Here is a 17,909-nt window from a genome sequence, read left to right as displayed (position 1 = left end):
GCGCTTCTGTAGCAATTGCGGAATATTTATTTTTCTTTCGAGTAAAGCTTGCAATCGATAATTAACTTGTGCAGGTAATTCACACTAGTGATTCAGTTCTTTTGTATGAAGACACGTATCTGGTTTTGGCACGTAAAACCCCATAATTTAATTTTTAGGACACGTATAATTACAGAGCCATATTAAGAGACATAAGAATATCATGCACGATAATTAGATGCTTAATCCCTCTGTATTTATGGTGACTCATCATAAAATGCAGAAAGAGTTATTCTACCGCCTTGACTTGCTCTTAACGGAGACTGCAGCACCTTGGCATAAAATTATGTAAATTTCGTACATTTATCGACAGTCGATCATAATTCGTGATTGAAGGGGTTATTTTTCTTATGCAGGCAGCAAACGACGAGGGGGTAAATGGACCGCATAAATAAGGAATGTATTCTGCGACGATCGCCTCGGCCGATACTATCGTCTTCGCGTGACGTTGGGCTCAATCGGCTCATCCGATTTTGCTCAAACAGCCAATCAGCGCTCGCCTGATGGCGCTATACTGTCGCCGAGGGGGTACTATCGCCGAAAGTGATCGCCGCAGAATACGCCCCCAGGTTGCGTGTTGGATTGAGCATGAGGGCTAATGCGCTGAAGGAGGAATATGAGGACGAGTGGCGAATTCCCTGGTCGAGCTGGCCGCGTAGTTTTGAGCCAGTTGCTGGCTGCAACGCATTTGCTCGCTTAGGGTCAAACAACAGACGAACTGTATGCAGTGCTCAAAGTTTGAAACACGACACTCGGAGTGCGTGGCTGCCGGCACTTTTTGTGCCACAGGTGGGCGCATTCGGGATAGTGGGCTGACACATTTTTTTTTGTACCTTTTAAAAGAGGCAGTTGTTCTTGTGCATTGTAACCCAGCGATCACCAGTGGCGGAAAAAGCATTGAATGCACAAAATGTTGAATAAACATTTGTGGCAATAGGTCTTTGAAAACGTTTTCAGAATGTCTATAGCGAAGACCACATTTAGGCATTATTTTTCTTGACCATGAAACTTCCTCGTACATTGCATTTTAAAGTTTATAATTAAGAAGTTTAATTTCGTTTCTACAAGGCTGCATTGCCCTCAATCCTCCACAAAGAGTTAATCACATGCGTTTAAATGTGCTCAGCAAAATAGAATTCGCGAATTGCATGAATATAGCGTCTTGGAGGTGAAAAAAAAAGACCGAACTGTTATTACGGCATGCAAATAAAATTACGTTTTCCAATACAGATGCGTCTATGCACAGAACAAAGCTCTTATGTCGTTCTCCATGTATATATATGTGCAGAGCCTGTTCATTTGCTGACACTTCTTGCAACATAGCCTTAGCTGAACAGACTGATGAACTGTAGCATATATTGCATTACGCAGTGTGTAGCGCAAAAGGGGGCATGCAATAATTATGACAACAAAACAGTCTTGGCTTTTCGCCTTAAGGCCAAACGACACGTACGCGTGAAAGCTCGCACCCACGCGCCTTGTGTTCGCTGCGCTCAACAAGCTGCATGGACGCGCACCAGCGCTGCGCCCACTGGGATCACTATTTTCGCCTAGGTAGACATCCTTTCGTATTTTTCTGAGGGAGCCAGATCGGTCATATTTGTCTCGAGAAGATATCTGTGCTTGCGCCGAGCTACGACGCGTACGATCTGTACCGCACCATCTGCGCATGCGCGGGGCGCGTGGGCGCGAGCTTGCGCGCCGGCAAGCGTACGTGTGGCTTGGCCTTTATAATGCCCCGTTTTCGCTACGCAATACGTTTGTATGTCAAATGTTTAGTCCTTCTACGAGAAACCGGGCAGCTGTCTTTTTTTTTGCATATGGCCGCAACTACATGCGACGTCAGACTCCCCGCTGGCATGGCATGCGCAGATACGTACGTGCGCTGGACTGTATGGCATGCTTCCGCTCTTCTATTTATAGAACAGAACTGACATGGTGTAGTGGTTAAAGCATATGATTCGGCATCGCAAGGCTGTGAGTACCATCCTGCCGTGGCAGACATATTTTTTCGGCCCAGTGCTCTTTTTTTTATGACCGCATGAATGACTACTCTCGTTGGTCCTGATATAAGCTATTTGCGATTATGGATGTCGAAATTATGGGCAAATAATGTTCTAAGAATGTTACCAGAAGTTTTTTAGACCTCTACTAAAGTGGCGTTAGCACAGCTGCATGAGGTTTTCGGGAAGTGTACATTTAAATAAAGTTTAAGCTCAGACTTCCTTTATACGTTTTGTTTATCTTTTAAAGACGTATTTCGGAGGTCCCTTAGCTCTTAGTCTGTTTCGTGGGTCATCACTTGTAAAGGGCAGGGGAGAAGGGTTATTTTACAATTTGGCTCACATTTGAAATGTAGGGAAGAAGCTGAGTGAAAGGAAGAACAGACGACAATACGCCACTGGGCAAGCCAAGCCCGTCCGACTATAAGCGCACAAAATTTCTTCCTATATATTAGGCAATCAAACACACTCGAATACGCTGTACTTTCCCTGGCTTCCGAGGCTTTTGTCTTTATTATATACCAGCGCAAGTGGTATATAGGTTCCGAAAAGTCGATTTATATGTTTTGAGTGATCACTTAATTAGCTGAACGCCCCTCACTGCATCCTTAGCATCCGCTTCCTTATGTCCCTCGTCGCTGTGACCCGTTCACAATGCAAACAAGAAAACGATTGTTACGCATGCAGCAATGTGAACGACCAGGGACCCCCATGATTGATCTGGAAATTGTTCTATCGACCTGATCGTATGTCGGCAACCCATGCAAAAATAAAACAAAAAAAGCATTAAGAGTCTGGCTATCCACGGTAATCATTGTGTCTCGCGGAAGCGTTCGGAGAAAGCGTCAGATGTCGTCGAGTATCTGGCATGATTCCATTAAACGCTTGCGCTTCACAGGGCGCGGCACTTATGCAGCCGAGTCGCTCCCGATGGCAAACTCTAGTGGTATATGTCGCTGAGCCATGCAGTGCGAGGGAAAGCTGCGTGGCGTCTAGAGCAGGTCGACAGTACTCTGGATAAAGTATACATCACCGTGCTTCGACAGCACTTGCGCTGCATTTTTGGGAATGTTCAAAGCTCAAGCTCTTGCTCTTATAAGCACATTGTCGTCATGCTTCTAGCGTTTGAAGCGTGTCGCCTGCTTAGTGTGCCTTATAGAGCAGACGATGTGCATACACATCAATTCGAGATGTGTACGCCGGGGTGCAATAAAAGCGCGACATCGAGCTTGCTGTCCTTATTGGCCGCGGCGAAGTTCTCGCTTTGACAGTACTGCACAGTTTTAGCGACGGCGGGGAGAGACAACGTACAGGCGGGACCCGTAATCTTTCGCTTCCTCGCCGAAACGAGAGACACGGCATCGTATCAGCGTCGTGGAGAGGCCATTGTTGTCCGTTCCTGAGCCGCCAAGCTGCTTGCGAGGTGATACACGGCACTCTTTCACTTCACCCAGAGTCCGAGGCTGTGCTCAGCCTTCCTTCCGTCTCGGGATCACTCTGGCGGAAACGTTTGGCCACTTTTCTTGTATAGAGAGGCATTGGTGGTTCGTGTTGGCTCGCATCTTGTTCCAAAGTAGTGTTCGTGTACGACGGTAAACGATGCAAACGTCCTGGAGGATCGTCTTGCTCGCGACAGCTGTCTGCGTGGCGTCTGTTTCTTCGGATTACACCTACGAGGTCCGATTCTTCGAGACAAAGGTGAGATGGCGAAGATTACTTTTTTGGTTCGGGCAGGTTACCAATTCGTTTATTCATTTACGGCACCTCGTCCGCAATATTACGGTCCAGCATAGTATCTATAATAATCACAAGAATGAGCAAAAAACAATGACGCCAAAACTTATTTTCAGTTAATCATGAACTTGCTCTGCTAAGCTAAACTCCTTAGCAGACCACTTTTTAAAGGTTCGTTATTATACGTCAGGTCGACTCAAAAAAAAAAAAAAAAAATAAATAAATAAAATAAAATGTAATGACGCCATTCCGGCCCCGTGAAAGTGGATGCCCAGCGAAGCTGTTGCAAAACCACCTCTACAACTGCTGAGGGTGGTGTGCAATGCTTTATTGATGGCTCGGATGCTTGTTTTTAGCTTCTTCTTTATTGAAACTTGCGCTGTCTGTATGTTGTTTGTGTGATTCCAATGTATGCATGCACTGTTCGCTTCACTTTGCTGAGTGCTTGTAGCCTCTACATTACGAGGGGGATGAGCCATTGCATTTTTTGTTTGCTTAGAGAGGTATGAGCCATTGCTGATGATGATAATTTTTTTTTACGGATGTACACGAAAAATGCTGACTACTGAAAGGGTAAAAGCTTCGCTGTAATAAAAGAGCTGAAAAATAGACGTTTGAGAGCTTTCAAATGAGGCCATGTACGTGGTCACTCAGCGACTTCTCTTGCGTTTTCTTTTCTTGCTTTTGACAGTTATTATTTACATCACACGAACTCCTGAATCTGCTTACTACTTCTAAGAACATTGCACACGAAACAGTTGATCTCCCTCCTCTGAAATAGTGTTCGAAATTCAGACGGTGTGTTCACAGTTCTAGAGATAATACGGCATAAAAAAAGTTACCTTATCGTGCTGCCAATCTTTAAAGATGACAAAGATGAAAAAAATTATAAAAATAAATTTTCGGAACTAAATAGACCTATAATTTCGGAATGATTATCAATTACACATGTGTCCGTAATCCGTTCGTGAGTTCATTCCACAAGAGTGCCGTCGTATCTTCCATATTTCTTGTCCTCTGCATCATCGGTTCAATATGAGAAACACTTTAATTTGCTATCGATTTTTTCTTGTTTTAGCTCATATGTTCCGTTTGGGAGTCATCGCATTCAATTGCATCTATCGATATCGACACAGCGCGCCAGCTATTGTCGCACAGGGAGGGCGAATGGATTTAAATTCGAGATCTACAAAACGTGTAGCACGGAATACAGAGAGGGGAAACCAGTTCAAGCAAGTTATCGGATCGATTATGGCCTTCCGAATCGTGAGTAATCAAGTGCGTATGTACATACGCAGCCACGTAGTGATAAAGACGGAACAAATAGCGACGATAAAGAAGAGCTGCTTACGGAGGGCTTTCGTTTACCGAGAACACGAAACTACCAGTCGGTTAGAGAAGAACTTGGACTTGTTAGTGGGTATTTCGGGATGGAGACGTATTTACATATAGCGTGAAATACGCAGAGCCGAGACGCGGAAGACGAGAACTGGCAGTGTGGTTCTCCATCTTTTCTTGCGTGTGTATACGAAGGCGCTTGTTAAAACTGCCTCAATACCTGCCGGTGTAAATCGTAGGCATCATCGCTACACAGCAACACCTGCTCTTCCACGTGGTTTAAACTTGATTCAAGTTCAAACCACGTGGCTCATACCCCTATAAGCAAGTAAAAAATGCAATGGCTCACCGCCCTCGTAATGTAGAGGGTACAAGCACTCAGCAAAGTGAAGCCAACAGTGCATACATTCATTGGAATCACGCAAGCAACGTACAGAATAGCGTACGTTTCAATAAAGTTCGAATATATCGCCACTTGAAATACCGGGAGTGCCCCTTCACGTGCCTGGGGACGTATTCTCGGACGATTATTGCGGCGATACTGTCGCTTTCGCGTGACGTATAGTGCTCAATCAGCTAATCAACTCATCCGATTTTGCTCAACCAACCAATAAGCGTGTACTGAAAGTTACATCACCGAAAGTGACCATCCGAAAATATATCCCGTGGTTCTTCTTTCACCACCCCACCCCCGTCTCCCCACGCAGAACCCCCTTCCCTCTAAGTTATTGCGTTTATCATGATAGTACTTGTCGGCCACACGCTGAAGGTAATGTGTCTCTAGCGGGAAGCTACGCAGGGTGTTTAAGAAAAAGAAAACCATTTTCTGAAGTTGGAAAATGTCGCGTGGAAAGAAGGCACGTATCCAGGCATCATACGCGGCTACCTTCATTGTTAAAGTGTTTTCGACGGAAAGAAAAGCGATATCTAGCGAAGAAAAAACACGAAAGCGCTTACCTTGTCCCCCCCCCCCCCCCATTTCCTTTTTTTTTTCATTTTGCCCTAATTGGCCATAGATCTTATGGTCCGAAACTGGTCAGTATGAACCGACTAGCGCAGTAACACATACTACTGAGTTACAAAATGCTCTGCAGCATGCAACCACATGAGACGGACAGAGGAAAAGCAAATCATTCATTCATTCATTCATTCATTCATATAATACACAATGCTGACTCGAGGTCCATGCAGCGAGGTAAAAATAAATGAGAGAGTGCAGTGCACAAAACATGTGCACACACGCACATAATTTTCATATGTGTGAATACAATTGTCACAAAGTTATCTAATTAAGCGATTGACCTAAGCAGTCCCAGTCAGCAACTCTGCGCGGGGAAGAAAGAGCATTTAAATGTGTTAGTTCGGGCAAAATAGGGGGTTAAAGCATCTTGATGACGGTGACGAGTTGGTCTCGTTAACTGCGAATTTATGTACATTGAGGGGTCGAGCGTTATATTGTTATTGAGTAGTTGGGAAATAAATTCGAGCCGTAATTTGTTTTTACGCGCAATTCAAGTTGCGGAATGTCATTACATCTCTGTTAGGTTAGGCTATTTGGCGCATAATGTCAATTTATGTCTAATAAAGTTGCATTGTACAGGAGTAAGCTTGTGAGAAAGTATAAGTCAGTTTGTACAATCTGCAAGCAAACGTGAAGGAATACAGCGTGATCTGCTCGGAATGGTCTTGTTCATTTCAGCTGCTCTACTTGTACAAGATTGCAAACGTCACGTGCGTTCTATTTTCAGGTGGACCACTTCGGTTACGCCAACAATGACACCTACAAGATGCGCTACCTGTTTGCCGACCAGTACTGGCTCAAGGGAGGGCCCATATTTTTCTACACGGGAAACGAAGGCAGCATCACGACGTTCGCGAACAACACCGTAAGTTTCAAAAGGGACAAAGCGCATGTAGATCCGCTGCATTCGCTCCAATTTGCGTTGCTGTGCGGCGGAAATGGAAGTGTGCCGTACCGAAACAAAATAAGGGTCCATGCTTATACTGCCATATTTTATTTTTCTTCCAGGGGCTGATGTGGGAGTGGGCTGAGGAGTTAAAAGCACTGCTGATTTTTGCCGAGCACCGGTACTACGGTAAATCGATGCCGTACGGAGCACGCTCGTTCGAGGTACGGCATTTTTCCAAAGTTTACCGCGACCCTTTCACCGCGATCTGGATGCCAGCAGCCTGGGCTTCAGTGTCGTGCCGGCCTTTCTTTTATTAAGTGAACGTATCTTATGTTATTAATTAATTAATTAATTAATTCTAATAAATTCATTGAGTGTCCTGCGATTTGGCGGGGTGGGCCTGGACCCCGCATATAGGTTTCGGCCAAGAGTTGTTGGCCCTTGGCGGCTCCTCGGCTCGCTGGACGGCCCAGAGTGCTGCAGGTCCGAGCTGAGCAACGCAGACTCCCAACGCGCGCGGAGGCTGTCGCTGTTTGAGGCTGCATCACCGTTATAGTGTATTATGCTGTTGTTTGAAATAAATAGTTACCGATATAAGTGACCGCGGTGGCTCAGTGGCCATGCATTCTTTTGTCGAGCGTTTGAGATCCCTTTCTGGTGCGATTCCCTTTTGTGGCGGCAGCATTCTGATGAGGGAGGGTGGGGAGGGGGGGCAGGTAGAACGCACAAACGCTCGCCTATACTCAGTTTCTGGGTGCACATTAAGGAACGCGGGATGGTCGAAATTAATTTGAAGCTTATTGAAGCACTAGCGTTGATATTTTATTTATTTATTTATTCATTTTCATACTCTCACGGCCCGGCGGCATTTTTGACCAGGACGTTCGTGACCAACCGCGAACCGCGAACAAGCAGACGCTTGAAACACTTCCGGATAGTGCGAGAAGTCGCTTACAAAGCTTCGCTGTCTTTGACGTATCAGTTTGCTCGGATTGACACACACCTTGCGAATGATTGTTCGGTAACATCAAGGCGGTGCATCCTTCAGTTGTAAAGTGCTGCTTTACTTTTGCAGAGTCCGGCCCATCTTGGCTATCTCACAGTGGAGCAGGCGTTGGCCGACTACGCGGATTTGCTGCGGCACATACGTGAAACGTTGCCCGGAGCCGGAGACAGCCCAGTGGTTTCGTTCGGAGGTTCTTACGGTGGCATGCTGGCTGCCTGGTTCCGAATGAAGTACCCGCACGTGACCGTGGCGTGAGTGTATAAACACTTTTCTGACGTTTGGCGTGGAGTAAGCGTCAACAACTTGAGTCGACAGGCGCCGTTTTCCACACATCGACGACTAGCGATATTTATTTGTAAAAGCCATTCTTTGCTGCCGAATACGACGAGGTCACGGGTTCAAATACAGGCCACGGTAGCCACATTTCGATGGGAGCGAGATGAAAAAGAAAGGAAAAGAAAAAAAAATGCTTCTGTGCTTAGAGTTAGGCGCACGATAAAAAAAAAAGAAGAAAAGAAAAACACCGGTGGCCGCAATTTGGAGCCCTCCACGACGGCATCCCTCATAATCCGCTGTGCAGTTTGGGGAAGTTAAATACTACAATTCAATTTGGAAGAATCGAAGCACGTACGAGAACGGAAATGGTTTTTGAGGGGACGAGAGTTCGTCTCAACGACAAAATCGTATACTCGCATTCAATCTGCAATTGTTACGGCGACGTTTATCTTCTTGCCCTCTGCACCCATCAGTTCTCATTCCATTGCTAGTTACGCTCTCTCATTTCGTGCGCATTTGTTAGCGTCCTCTCTCTGTCCCCGTAGCTGAGTGCTGACAAAATGTTTATTGTACCGTGTGTCCCGGCTTGCGTTAGCCAAGCTGTTCAACGAAAAGCAAAGATTAGAAGAAAAAAAAAACAAGATACACAATACAATAATAAGGGTTACGGGGTTCGGTCATCAGATAAATAACTCATTAGTGCATGTCTCATTGTGTGTCGCATTCAGCTCATAACGCCCACTACATTTTTTTTCTTTCTACAGAGCACTGGCAGCCAGCGCTCCAATTCTGCAGTTCCAAGGCATCACCCCCTGCGGCGCCCTGAACGCTGTCGTCACAAAAGCTTTCAGGAAGGAATCTGAGCTGTGCGTTGAGGCCATCAGAAAGTCATGGGACGTCATCAAAAACATGTCTTCTACAGGTGACCATTGATAGTAAACAAATAGTTATTTTGCAGAGAGATAAAAAGAAGTACCCTCTCCAACACAATTACATAAGGGCAAAAACTCTTCAGAAGGCCCAGAGCTCTTCGAATACTGGCGACGTCTGGTGGCTGAAAATGCACTTTTGCAGCCACTACAATTCTGCTGAAAACGAAGCACGCCCCTGTAAACTTGTGTTTCGGATAACCAGATATTTTCAATGCATTTAGTGTATCAGAAGACTCCCGGTGTACGAAAATCTTAAAAATCCCAGTAATGGCATGTTTCTACACTGCGTATAATCATTACGCGCTTTTTACGCTCGCAATTCAAGAACACTCTACTGAAACTTACGGTCTCCTGCTTAGCCTATAGGACAGAGCATTACGGAACTCTAATAACCGACGTAGTCGAAAATTGCTTTATGACCATGCCGAAATGGCCTTGTGTGCTACTTCGATTCGCCATGCGCTCACGAGACAGAAACATCCAACGATTTACATTTCGTATCCTTTTCTTCCTCCAACGAACAGCGGAAGGTGCTCAAGCCATCGACGAACGCTTCCACATTTGCGGCAACTACACGCCAAGAAACTTCACGAGTCTGCGGGACTGGATGACTGATCTGTACGCGAACCTTGCCATGGTTAACTACCCGTACGACAACAGCTTTCTGGCCCCAGTACCCGGTCACCCAGTCAGGGTGAGTCAGCGGGTTTGTGTATTGGTTCAAAGGATTTGCGGTAGGTATGCTTTAGTTATAAACATGGAAGATCAGTTTCGCGAATGCCCGTAAGGTAGAGTAAATTTATTTAAAGAAAAGATAGGCAACTACCAGGGTATAGCAGATGCTGCAGTCCAGGGGGATGGCTGTAGCACGAAGCTTTCTTTAGGAGAATCCCGCATGGGTTCCCTTTGTAGTTTCGTAACAGGTGGTTGTTTAGGTGGGTGCCAGTTCTTCCCTTTCCTGAAATTTCCTCCACCTTGCGGGCTTCCACAGAACCGATTTGCCATATTCAGTGCTTTTACACGTCGAGTTGTCGATCAATTCAGCGTCGCCCGGCAATCTGCCATAGCCTCCCAGTTAGCTTTGACGGTAGAGCGACCGTCACGGGAAAGCGGTGGTCCCGGCTTCGGTCAATGAACCAGGACGAATTTTTTCACTAACTGTGAAGCTTTCGTTTGGAGAAACCCGCATGGGTTTTCTTTATAGCTTGTGAACGTTAACGATAATTTGCAGTTATTGATATAGCACTCGAAGTTTAGAACATTTGCTAAACCGAAAGCTACTGCTGGTAGCAGTCGCGCACTACTTGTTACGCCAGTAAACCGAGACGCGCAATACGCTAACAATCCTGTTTCAATCTTTGTACCTTCAATTCCTGCTTGTTAACATTTTCCGAGGGGCTGGGGGAAGTGCTGAAGGCATCGTTCGTGCTCGGTAACGGCTTACCTGTCGGTCAAGAATTGACGGTCCAGTCATTGGTGGCTCTATAGGTCGGGCCTGATTACCTGCGTGTTAATAAAGTATCGTTATATTTCTACTGTTGGTTTTACTCCTGGAAGTACTGTTTTAGTCAGCATAACGTTACACATTGACGACGTGAATAAAACAACTATACGGCTGACTAACGGCAAAATTTCAATGAAAACGAGAACAGCGCAGACTAACAACTGAACTTTATTGTTACCCAGTGGTGGGGGTAGTTGTTTTCATTATGTTGTTCCCGGCGTGATGCTCATCTGGCCCAACCAACCAAAATGCATCAACTGGCCCGGAAGAATACTCTGTTAGAGGCAAACAAATTTTAGACAAGTTGGTTCGCGACTGCCTAAGCAAGGGCATCAAAGTAAAGAGTCCCGGAATATTTAAACCATCTACAGCGACACTCTGCTTAGACACGGATCGTTGCAAGTAATTAGAGCGAACATTTCATTGCTTGCAGTAGAATAAACAGTAAAAGAAAGCACAGGTACTAATTTTGCCAAATTATATTTTGAGACTAAGCGTTAACGACAATGGCAAATATGATGTTTTCGATAATTGCAGGAGGCCTGCAAGTTCTTGAACAAGACGTTTGATAACGACGACACACTGTTGGACGGTATATACCAGGCAATAAGCGTCTTTCAAAATTACACGGGGCAGACACAATGTAACGACCTCTCCAAGGGTTCGGGAACTTTGGACGCGGATGGCTGGAACTTTCAGGTGAGCTGTTTCAAATTTTGCGTGTCTCACGTAGCTTCACTAAATGAGTGCAATGACGTAAGCAATTACATTGAAAAGCCAACTGCAACCACATTTCACGTTGGCTAAATTGATCGTATAAGTTTACACTGGCGCAAATCAAACACGACGCGGATGAGAAGGACCACAAAACACGGCGGTGAAGTTGCAACTAATCTTTATTGAAAGAAATGAAAAATATAAGTGCACCTAAGGTTAGAATCAAGCATGCGTTGAAGTATGACAGAAAAAAAAAACGAGCAAACGTGACAAAAAGAAAAAAAAAGACGGTGTTGCCTCGTGTCTCGGAGGACATCGCACTCGTAGTCGAAAAGCGTGATTGATGGTAATAGACATATCCTTCTTTTACCTTTAGAAAAAAAAAAATCAGCTCTCTCGTTAACTGATCTTTATCCTGTTTGAATACTGATGCCTCACTGAATTTAGGGGTACACCTTCAACGGCTCAATGTTGTGCTAGGCGAGCATTTTCATTGTCTCCTCTCCAATAAAGATTTGCTTTATTCGTATATATATATATATATATATATATATATATATATATATATATATATATATATATATATATATATATATATATATATATATATGTATTTTGATGGGTGCTCTTTAGTTTCACCACACTTTTAAAAATTGCCTGTGGCAGTTCATATAATTCTAACCTTCGATATAAATTTCCTCAACGAGGGGGGCATTACTTCTAGAAGAAATGAAAATTCCTAATTGAATAATTAACATAATTACGCTAAATATAGTTTGAATTATTTACGGCAGAACTAGGAATCATAGCCGCTGAGGTCGCAAGGCATATCCACTTGGAATGAATTCTCAGGGCTCCACCAGTTTCGAGATATTAATTTTCAACATGTCCGATGAAATGCGTCGGCATTCCAGTTAATTTCATGCTACAATCTATAAAACAGCCGTTTTCTTTATAAAGTAAGTGGAGCAAGTGAATTTTTGCCGCAATTCTGACGGCACATATCTCGAATCCAGTGTCCATCGTCAGAATTCATTCCAAGTCAATATGCCTTGCAAACTCATTAGCTACAATTGGTAGACTGAAATACGTGGCGTAAAAGCAAATAAGTAAACGTTTAATTAACGTATTTATATTAATTATCTAGTTAAGGATTTAGATTTCTCGTAGAAGTAATGACCGCCTGATCGGGTAATTTAGATTAAGGGTTGGGATTAGGTTATTTGCCACGGGTAATATTTAAACATTTGGTGCAGCTAAAGAAACTCCCTGTATAATATATATATATATATATATATATATATATTTATATATATATGAGGGAAAAGAAACAACGTTTTAGGCCTAAAATCCACAGCATAGAGTCCTGTACACAGACGGTGATATAGATATAAAAGGCGAAGGGAAGTGACACCCCAGTGAATTTGTACACTACACGAATGCATAGTCACGGACATACACACACACGAAGCCGCGATGCAGTCTCTGATGAGCAGGTAAGCATATGAACTGATGACGAATACTCTATGATGAAATAAATAATATATGATAGTGAAAAGTCAGCTTCATCACAGAATAGATTAGCTGATAGTTCATCGCCGTGTTTTGCGGTGCTTCTCCTCTATGTTGCCTGTCTCGTTCGCACCGCCGTTTTAATATGCTTTTCAACCAACTAGCCCAAGTTTCAGCCTTACTGTATAAATGAGTAGCTTATAATATTGAAGAAATCGCGGCAATGCTGAAGATCTGATAATTGTCTAATGTTCTTATTAGCAGCCTTTAAGTTGCACCTCAGCGAAAGACGCGAGCACTTTGTGGCTGGCTAATGAGATGCAAGTCCCAGCACGTTGCCTCTGAGATGTTCGCATAGAGCCGCGAACATCCGCGATCGGTGCCTGATCTCGGTGGTCATGTCAAGGAGACGCAGTGGATTCTCAATCTACTGGGTCATGCGTCACTTCCGGCCAGTGCTAATGGCGTTTTTTTTCAGTCTCGTTATGCAAAACGTGTATTTTTGGCCCATTATCGCCAGCAATCCACTCATATTTCATACGTAAAAGCTTTCTCGAAGGCTGCTCATACGTAAAAGTTTTCTCGAAGGCTGCTGTGTATTTATATTACCTGGAACTAAGCCTGCTACGTGGTTCAAAACTTTGTTGAAGTTGGCTTTTAAGGTACAATAACCTTAAGAAGTCAGTGGCTAGGACTTGATGACTAAGTTAAGGCGTAAAGGAAAGAAAACGCGCTTTAGCAAATTAGCTCAGGCCGACCTCTCTACGTTTCTTTGACTAAATATATCTCTCTATTCTTTCGCTACTTCGTTGTTTTTATTGCTGACCCACCAAAATGAATGCAGAAATGATCGTGACGCTTGTTCTACACACTGAATTAATTAGACAAAATACAAAGAACACCACCCTCACGCTAACATCGCCTTTACGTAAGCAGGTCTAACTAAGTAAAGCACGGCCGCTGCACGAAAAAGACTCGAGGCAGGACACAGTTTTCCTTAAACAACCACACTGGCATCTTTAAATTTGTGTGGTGCGAAAAGTATACTAAGAAAGCGAACGCTGTTTTCCTTGCTCGCTTCTGTTTTCAGTCCTGCAACGAGATGGTGATGCCCATGTGCAGTGACGGCGTCAACGACATGTTCTACAAGAACGACTGGGACCTGAACGAGTACCGGAAAAAGTGCGAGAAAGACTTCCACGTCACGCCCGACGTGTACAAGGCTGAGCTCATGTTTGGCGGCAGGAATATTTCAGCGGCGTCCAACATCATCTTCAGGTTGGCAGTGTCGCCATTTAAGTAACGAACTGTAATATCCTTGTGACATGGGCATTTCTGAACGTTCATGCAGCTATAACTTAACCAAGAACTTGCGCTGCCGTATTCATTTTTCAGCACACTTTCGCGCGTCATTTCGGTCCTCCTGTAATCAACCGTGTTCTGAGCATCGACTGCGCCCGATAAACTCGGTGCACAGTGACTTGAACGAGCATTGAAACTGCCTGCGTTAAGGTGACATTATTTTGGAAATATCCTAGACAACAATCACATGTATTGTGGACAACAGAATTTAGTGCTACGAGGCAAGTAGTTAGTGGAGAATGAGAGACTCCTGCACGATGGAATAAAATAGTGACACGTAGTATGTTAGTGGTGTAGCCCTGATTCCAAATGAACAACGTTACTATTAATAGCCAAAAGACACTAAGGGAGAGTATGGTTAGTGAAACCTGGAGTTGGTAAATTCTGTTTCATCCAGCATCGATGGCGCCTTCTTCTTGGCTGTTTAATTCCACAAATACCCATACGGCGAGTATTATATACTTAAGGGTAACAAGTCGATTCCTGCATTCGGATCAGTTAATTCAGTAGATTTGCGCTTTCCCGACAAAATTAATGCTGCTGATAGTAGATGGAAGCGCGGATGAAGTAGGTGTCAACAAAAGACCGATCATCTACTGCATTGTGTATGCATCCCATGCATAAGGTCAATAATTCTGACTCTGTGAGTACTATGCTTACTATCTGTCCGGCAAAGCCTCCACAAACTACAGGTTGCTATACCACTACTACATAATGCTTCCTCTGTGAACTTTGTTTAACATGCACACCAATGACACCCAAGACCAGTTAATGCCTGAAATCGTTTGTGACTCCCACAAGTTTTTATAGCCAAAAGAAACTCGTTAATGGATATCACATTTTCACTTTTGTTGATCATTGCGTCTATTCTTACTATGTCATACGCAGTAACGGAGACTTGGACCCGTGGTCAGCGGGCGGGGTTCTCAACACCATCTCGGACAGCGTGATTGCGATATATATGGAAGGAGCTGCCCACCACCTAGACTTGCGTGGGTCGAACCCAGCCGACCCGGAATCCGTCGTCAATGCGAGGAAGATCGAGGCGGAATACATCGTCAAGTGGATGAAGGAGGCCTACGGCCACTGATGTGCCCATCTGATAGCCCATTGTCGTCCATTCGAAATACACGGCTTCATTCGATGCCCTGTCATCTCGGACGCTTTTGTCTGACACAAAACTTGACGCCGTCTGGCATGCTATTTGATACAACAGCGAGTTAAGGAAAGTACATAGAAATGAGATGAACACGACCTAGAGCTCTCATTTTCGACTCCTGCATTTACTCAGGCGTCCCTCCAGTTCTCAGTTTGCGTAAAGGAACATCATTTTTCCTAAAGATACGAGAGACGGGTAAATGAACCCGAAAGTTGAAGGCAAATGGAAGGTATTTATGTTGGCTTTCCTGCATGTTGGCGCAGTTCTTCTCTTAATGCGCTGGTCCAATTATGCACAGGATTATCAGCTTCGCGGACGAAATGTGACGACGGTGCGTACATGCCGGTGCACATAAGAAGCATATTAAATTAACCTTGGTTAACATATTGCACTACAATCGTGAATAAATTAATCCTATTGGAAGCGAAAATTGGCAAGTCAGAAATTACGCGAGAAACAAAAGACGGCCCAGAGACGCTACTTTAAATTTACCACTCAATTTTACCTATGACGTAATACACGAAGAAGAGAACCTGGTGATCAGTTGGAGAGGTAGAAAGCGCTTGCTTCGCCTAATTTATTTTGGGAACGTCTACTCCGAGTTTGGCAGATGTTTTTCGTCGTCATCATCATCATCATCATTACTACCATCATCGTCATCAACAATACCAACCCAAAATGATTACACTACCGATTGCAGAGTAATGAACTACGAAATGCACAACCTGTTAATATTCGATGGTCTTTAGGAAAGCCACCGAAGACGCGAAAATACCGTGAGCTACTATGACGCTACAGCGACACGCTTTAGGCGCTGTGTACAAAAGATGGTTAACCTCAATTATTCCCGCTCATGATCAGCCGTCTTCCTAAGAAGTTTAAGCTAGATTTAAAGGAGCGTTCATTTAGGTGAAACGTGACTTGTTTCTGTTCAGCGTCTCTTAAGGGTGCTGTTACACTTTTGGTGCAATAAAGAAAGAACAACATTCACCGACGATTAGGATACTTCCTATGTCGAAATGAGCGCAGCTCTATACGTGTTTTTATTTCGCGATATATTGAGGCAAAGAATTTGACAGAGATTTGTAGCAGAGTCGGCAATCGTCAAAAATCTTATCTACGGGTAAAGCGCGTCGGCTGTTTTACATTACTCATCGAAGGTTCCAGTGCAGCCGCTGGTGTCGCGTGGCTTCCAGAAAGTACCTCACAATTCGCGTTGCGCATACAATCAGATTACAAAGCAACCGCAAACCATCACAGTCGAAACAAGCGCGAAGGAGACCAAACCAAGCAAACAAAACAAACGCGAGTGAGAGCGCTCGGGTGGGTCTAGGCTCAAGCAGGTGAATTTCTCCGAATACACAAACTTCTGTATGCTGTTGCCGTCACCTTGCTAGGGGTGCACGAGCCCCCGAGGCGATATTTAGTCAGAAAGCCGCCACGTGCCGACACACATCCGCCCAAAGTCCAGACCATAGAGTTTCAACGGAACTCCGATGCTAGTGTCTGCGGGAGCTGCAAGCGAGTTGGGGCAGCCAGCATGAGAATGATGGTTAGTACATGGATTTGTCTAAACTTCTTTCTTCGGCCTTCAAACGGCTTCGTTACATGTTAAGCTCATCATCTTAAACTAAGTACTTCGTTATAAATAAATAAATAAATAAATAAATAAATAAATAAATAAATAAATAATCACTACTAAAATTGTCCGAAGGCATAATTCGACACAGGACCTCCAGTATTATTGCGACTCGCAATACTGCAACCTTGACAGCTAGAAACAGCTTTGCCACTGTGGACGATGTCTTGTGGAATAGCGGATAACTTGCGCCAGCTTAATAAGCGGTAATATATCAAAAGCCGCAGTCGAGTAATCACTTGAAGCATAGCCAGTTGTTTTTGTTCGACGCGCAAAACACGAAGAGGAAGGTTGTTAAATGCCTTGCGAAGAGGCAGCTTGCCTCTTCCAAAGGTATATCCACATCGCAGCAGAAGATCCACATCCATATCACAGAAGGCATATCCATACCTGAAAGTATAGTAGCAGTTCACGTGCCGCAGTTTGAGCATTTACTGTTCGCGGAGGAGTTCGCAGTATCGCATGCCGCAGTTGATTCCGAAACAACAGCGACATTGAGAAGGTAGTAGCTATATGCGGACGTGGACTACACTTGACTGTACGAAGTAAATATGTTTCGATAATGTCACAAATAAAATTTCGACACCAGGAATATCTGATGATGAAAGGAGAAATTTGAGTTACACTGCTACGTGAGGCACGAAGTTCGCCATAGAATGCGAGAGAAAATTCGGCATTCGGTCTAGCTACTACAGAGGCGTTATGTCTTTCGGTGGGAAGAACATTGGATGGGCGGCTAACACTACATTCAGGTGTGTGCCAGCATCTGTGCGATTAT

At 44.3% G+C, this 17,909-nt stretch overlaps 1 protein-coding gene across 1 annotated transcript; it reads left to right on the top strand.

Annotated features, from left to right (window-relative positions):
- The first annotated feature begins 3,448 nt into the window (after positions 1-3,448).
- On the top strand, positions 3,449-15,483 carry LOC126539506 (lysosomal Pro-X carboxypeptidase). The gene is made up of 9 exons (XM_050186376.3): positions 3,449-3,740; positions 6,863-7,000; positions 7,144-7,245; positions 8,100-8,281; positions 9,071-9,228; positions 9,763-9,932; positions 11,280-11,441; positions 14,062-14,249; positions 15,222-15,483. The coding sequence occupies exons 1-9, from the start codon at positions 3,642-3,644 to the stop codon at positions 15,421-15,423; spliced, it is 1,401 nt and encodes a 466-aa protein (XP_050042333.1). The 5' UTR covers positions 3,449-3,641; the 3' UTR covers positions 15,424-15,483.
- The last annotated feature ends 2,426 nt before the right edge of the window (positions 15,484-17,909 follow it).

Source organism: Dermacentor andersoni, chromosome 11 (genome assembly GCF_023375885.2).
Source record: "Dermacentor andersoni chromosome 11, qqDerAnde1_hic_scaffold, whole genome shotgun sequence".
NCBI classification, from domain to species: domain Eukaryota; kingdom Metazoa; phylum Arthropoda; class Arachnida; order Ixodida; family Ixodidae; genus Dermacentor; species Dermacentor andersoni.
The sequence above is the reverse complement of the archived record's forward strand: the minus strand, read 5'-3'. Positions and strand labels throughout refer to the sequence as shown.

Bases quoted from the DNA above. Each gene is read 5' to 3' on its own strand.
- LOC126539506 (XM_050186376.3), top strand. From the start codon at position 3,642: ATGCAAACGTCCTGGAGGATCGTCTTGCTCGCGACAGCTGTCTGCGTG. The intron at 3,741-6,862 runs GTGAGATGGCGA...TTCTATTTTCAG, and splicing joins TCCGATTCTTCGAGACAAAG to GTGGACCACTTCGGTTACGC. The intron at 14,250-15,221 runs GTTGGCAGTGTC...TGTCATACGCAG, and splicing joins GCGTCCAACATCATCTTCAG to TAACGGAGACTTGGACCCGT.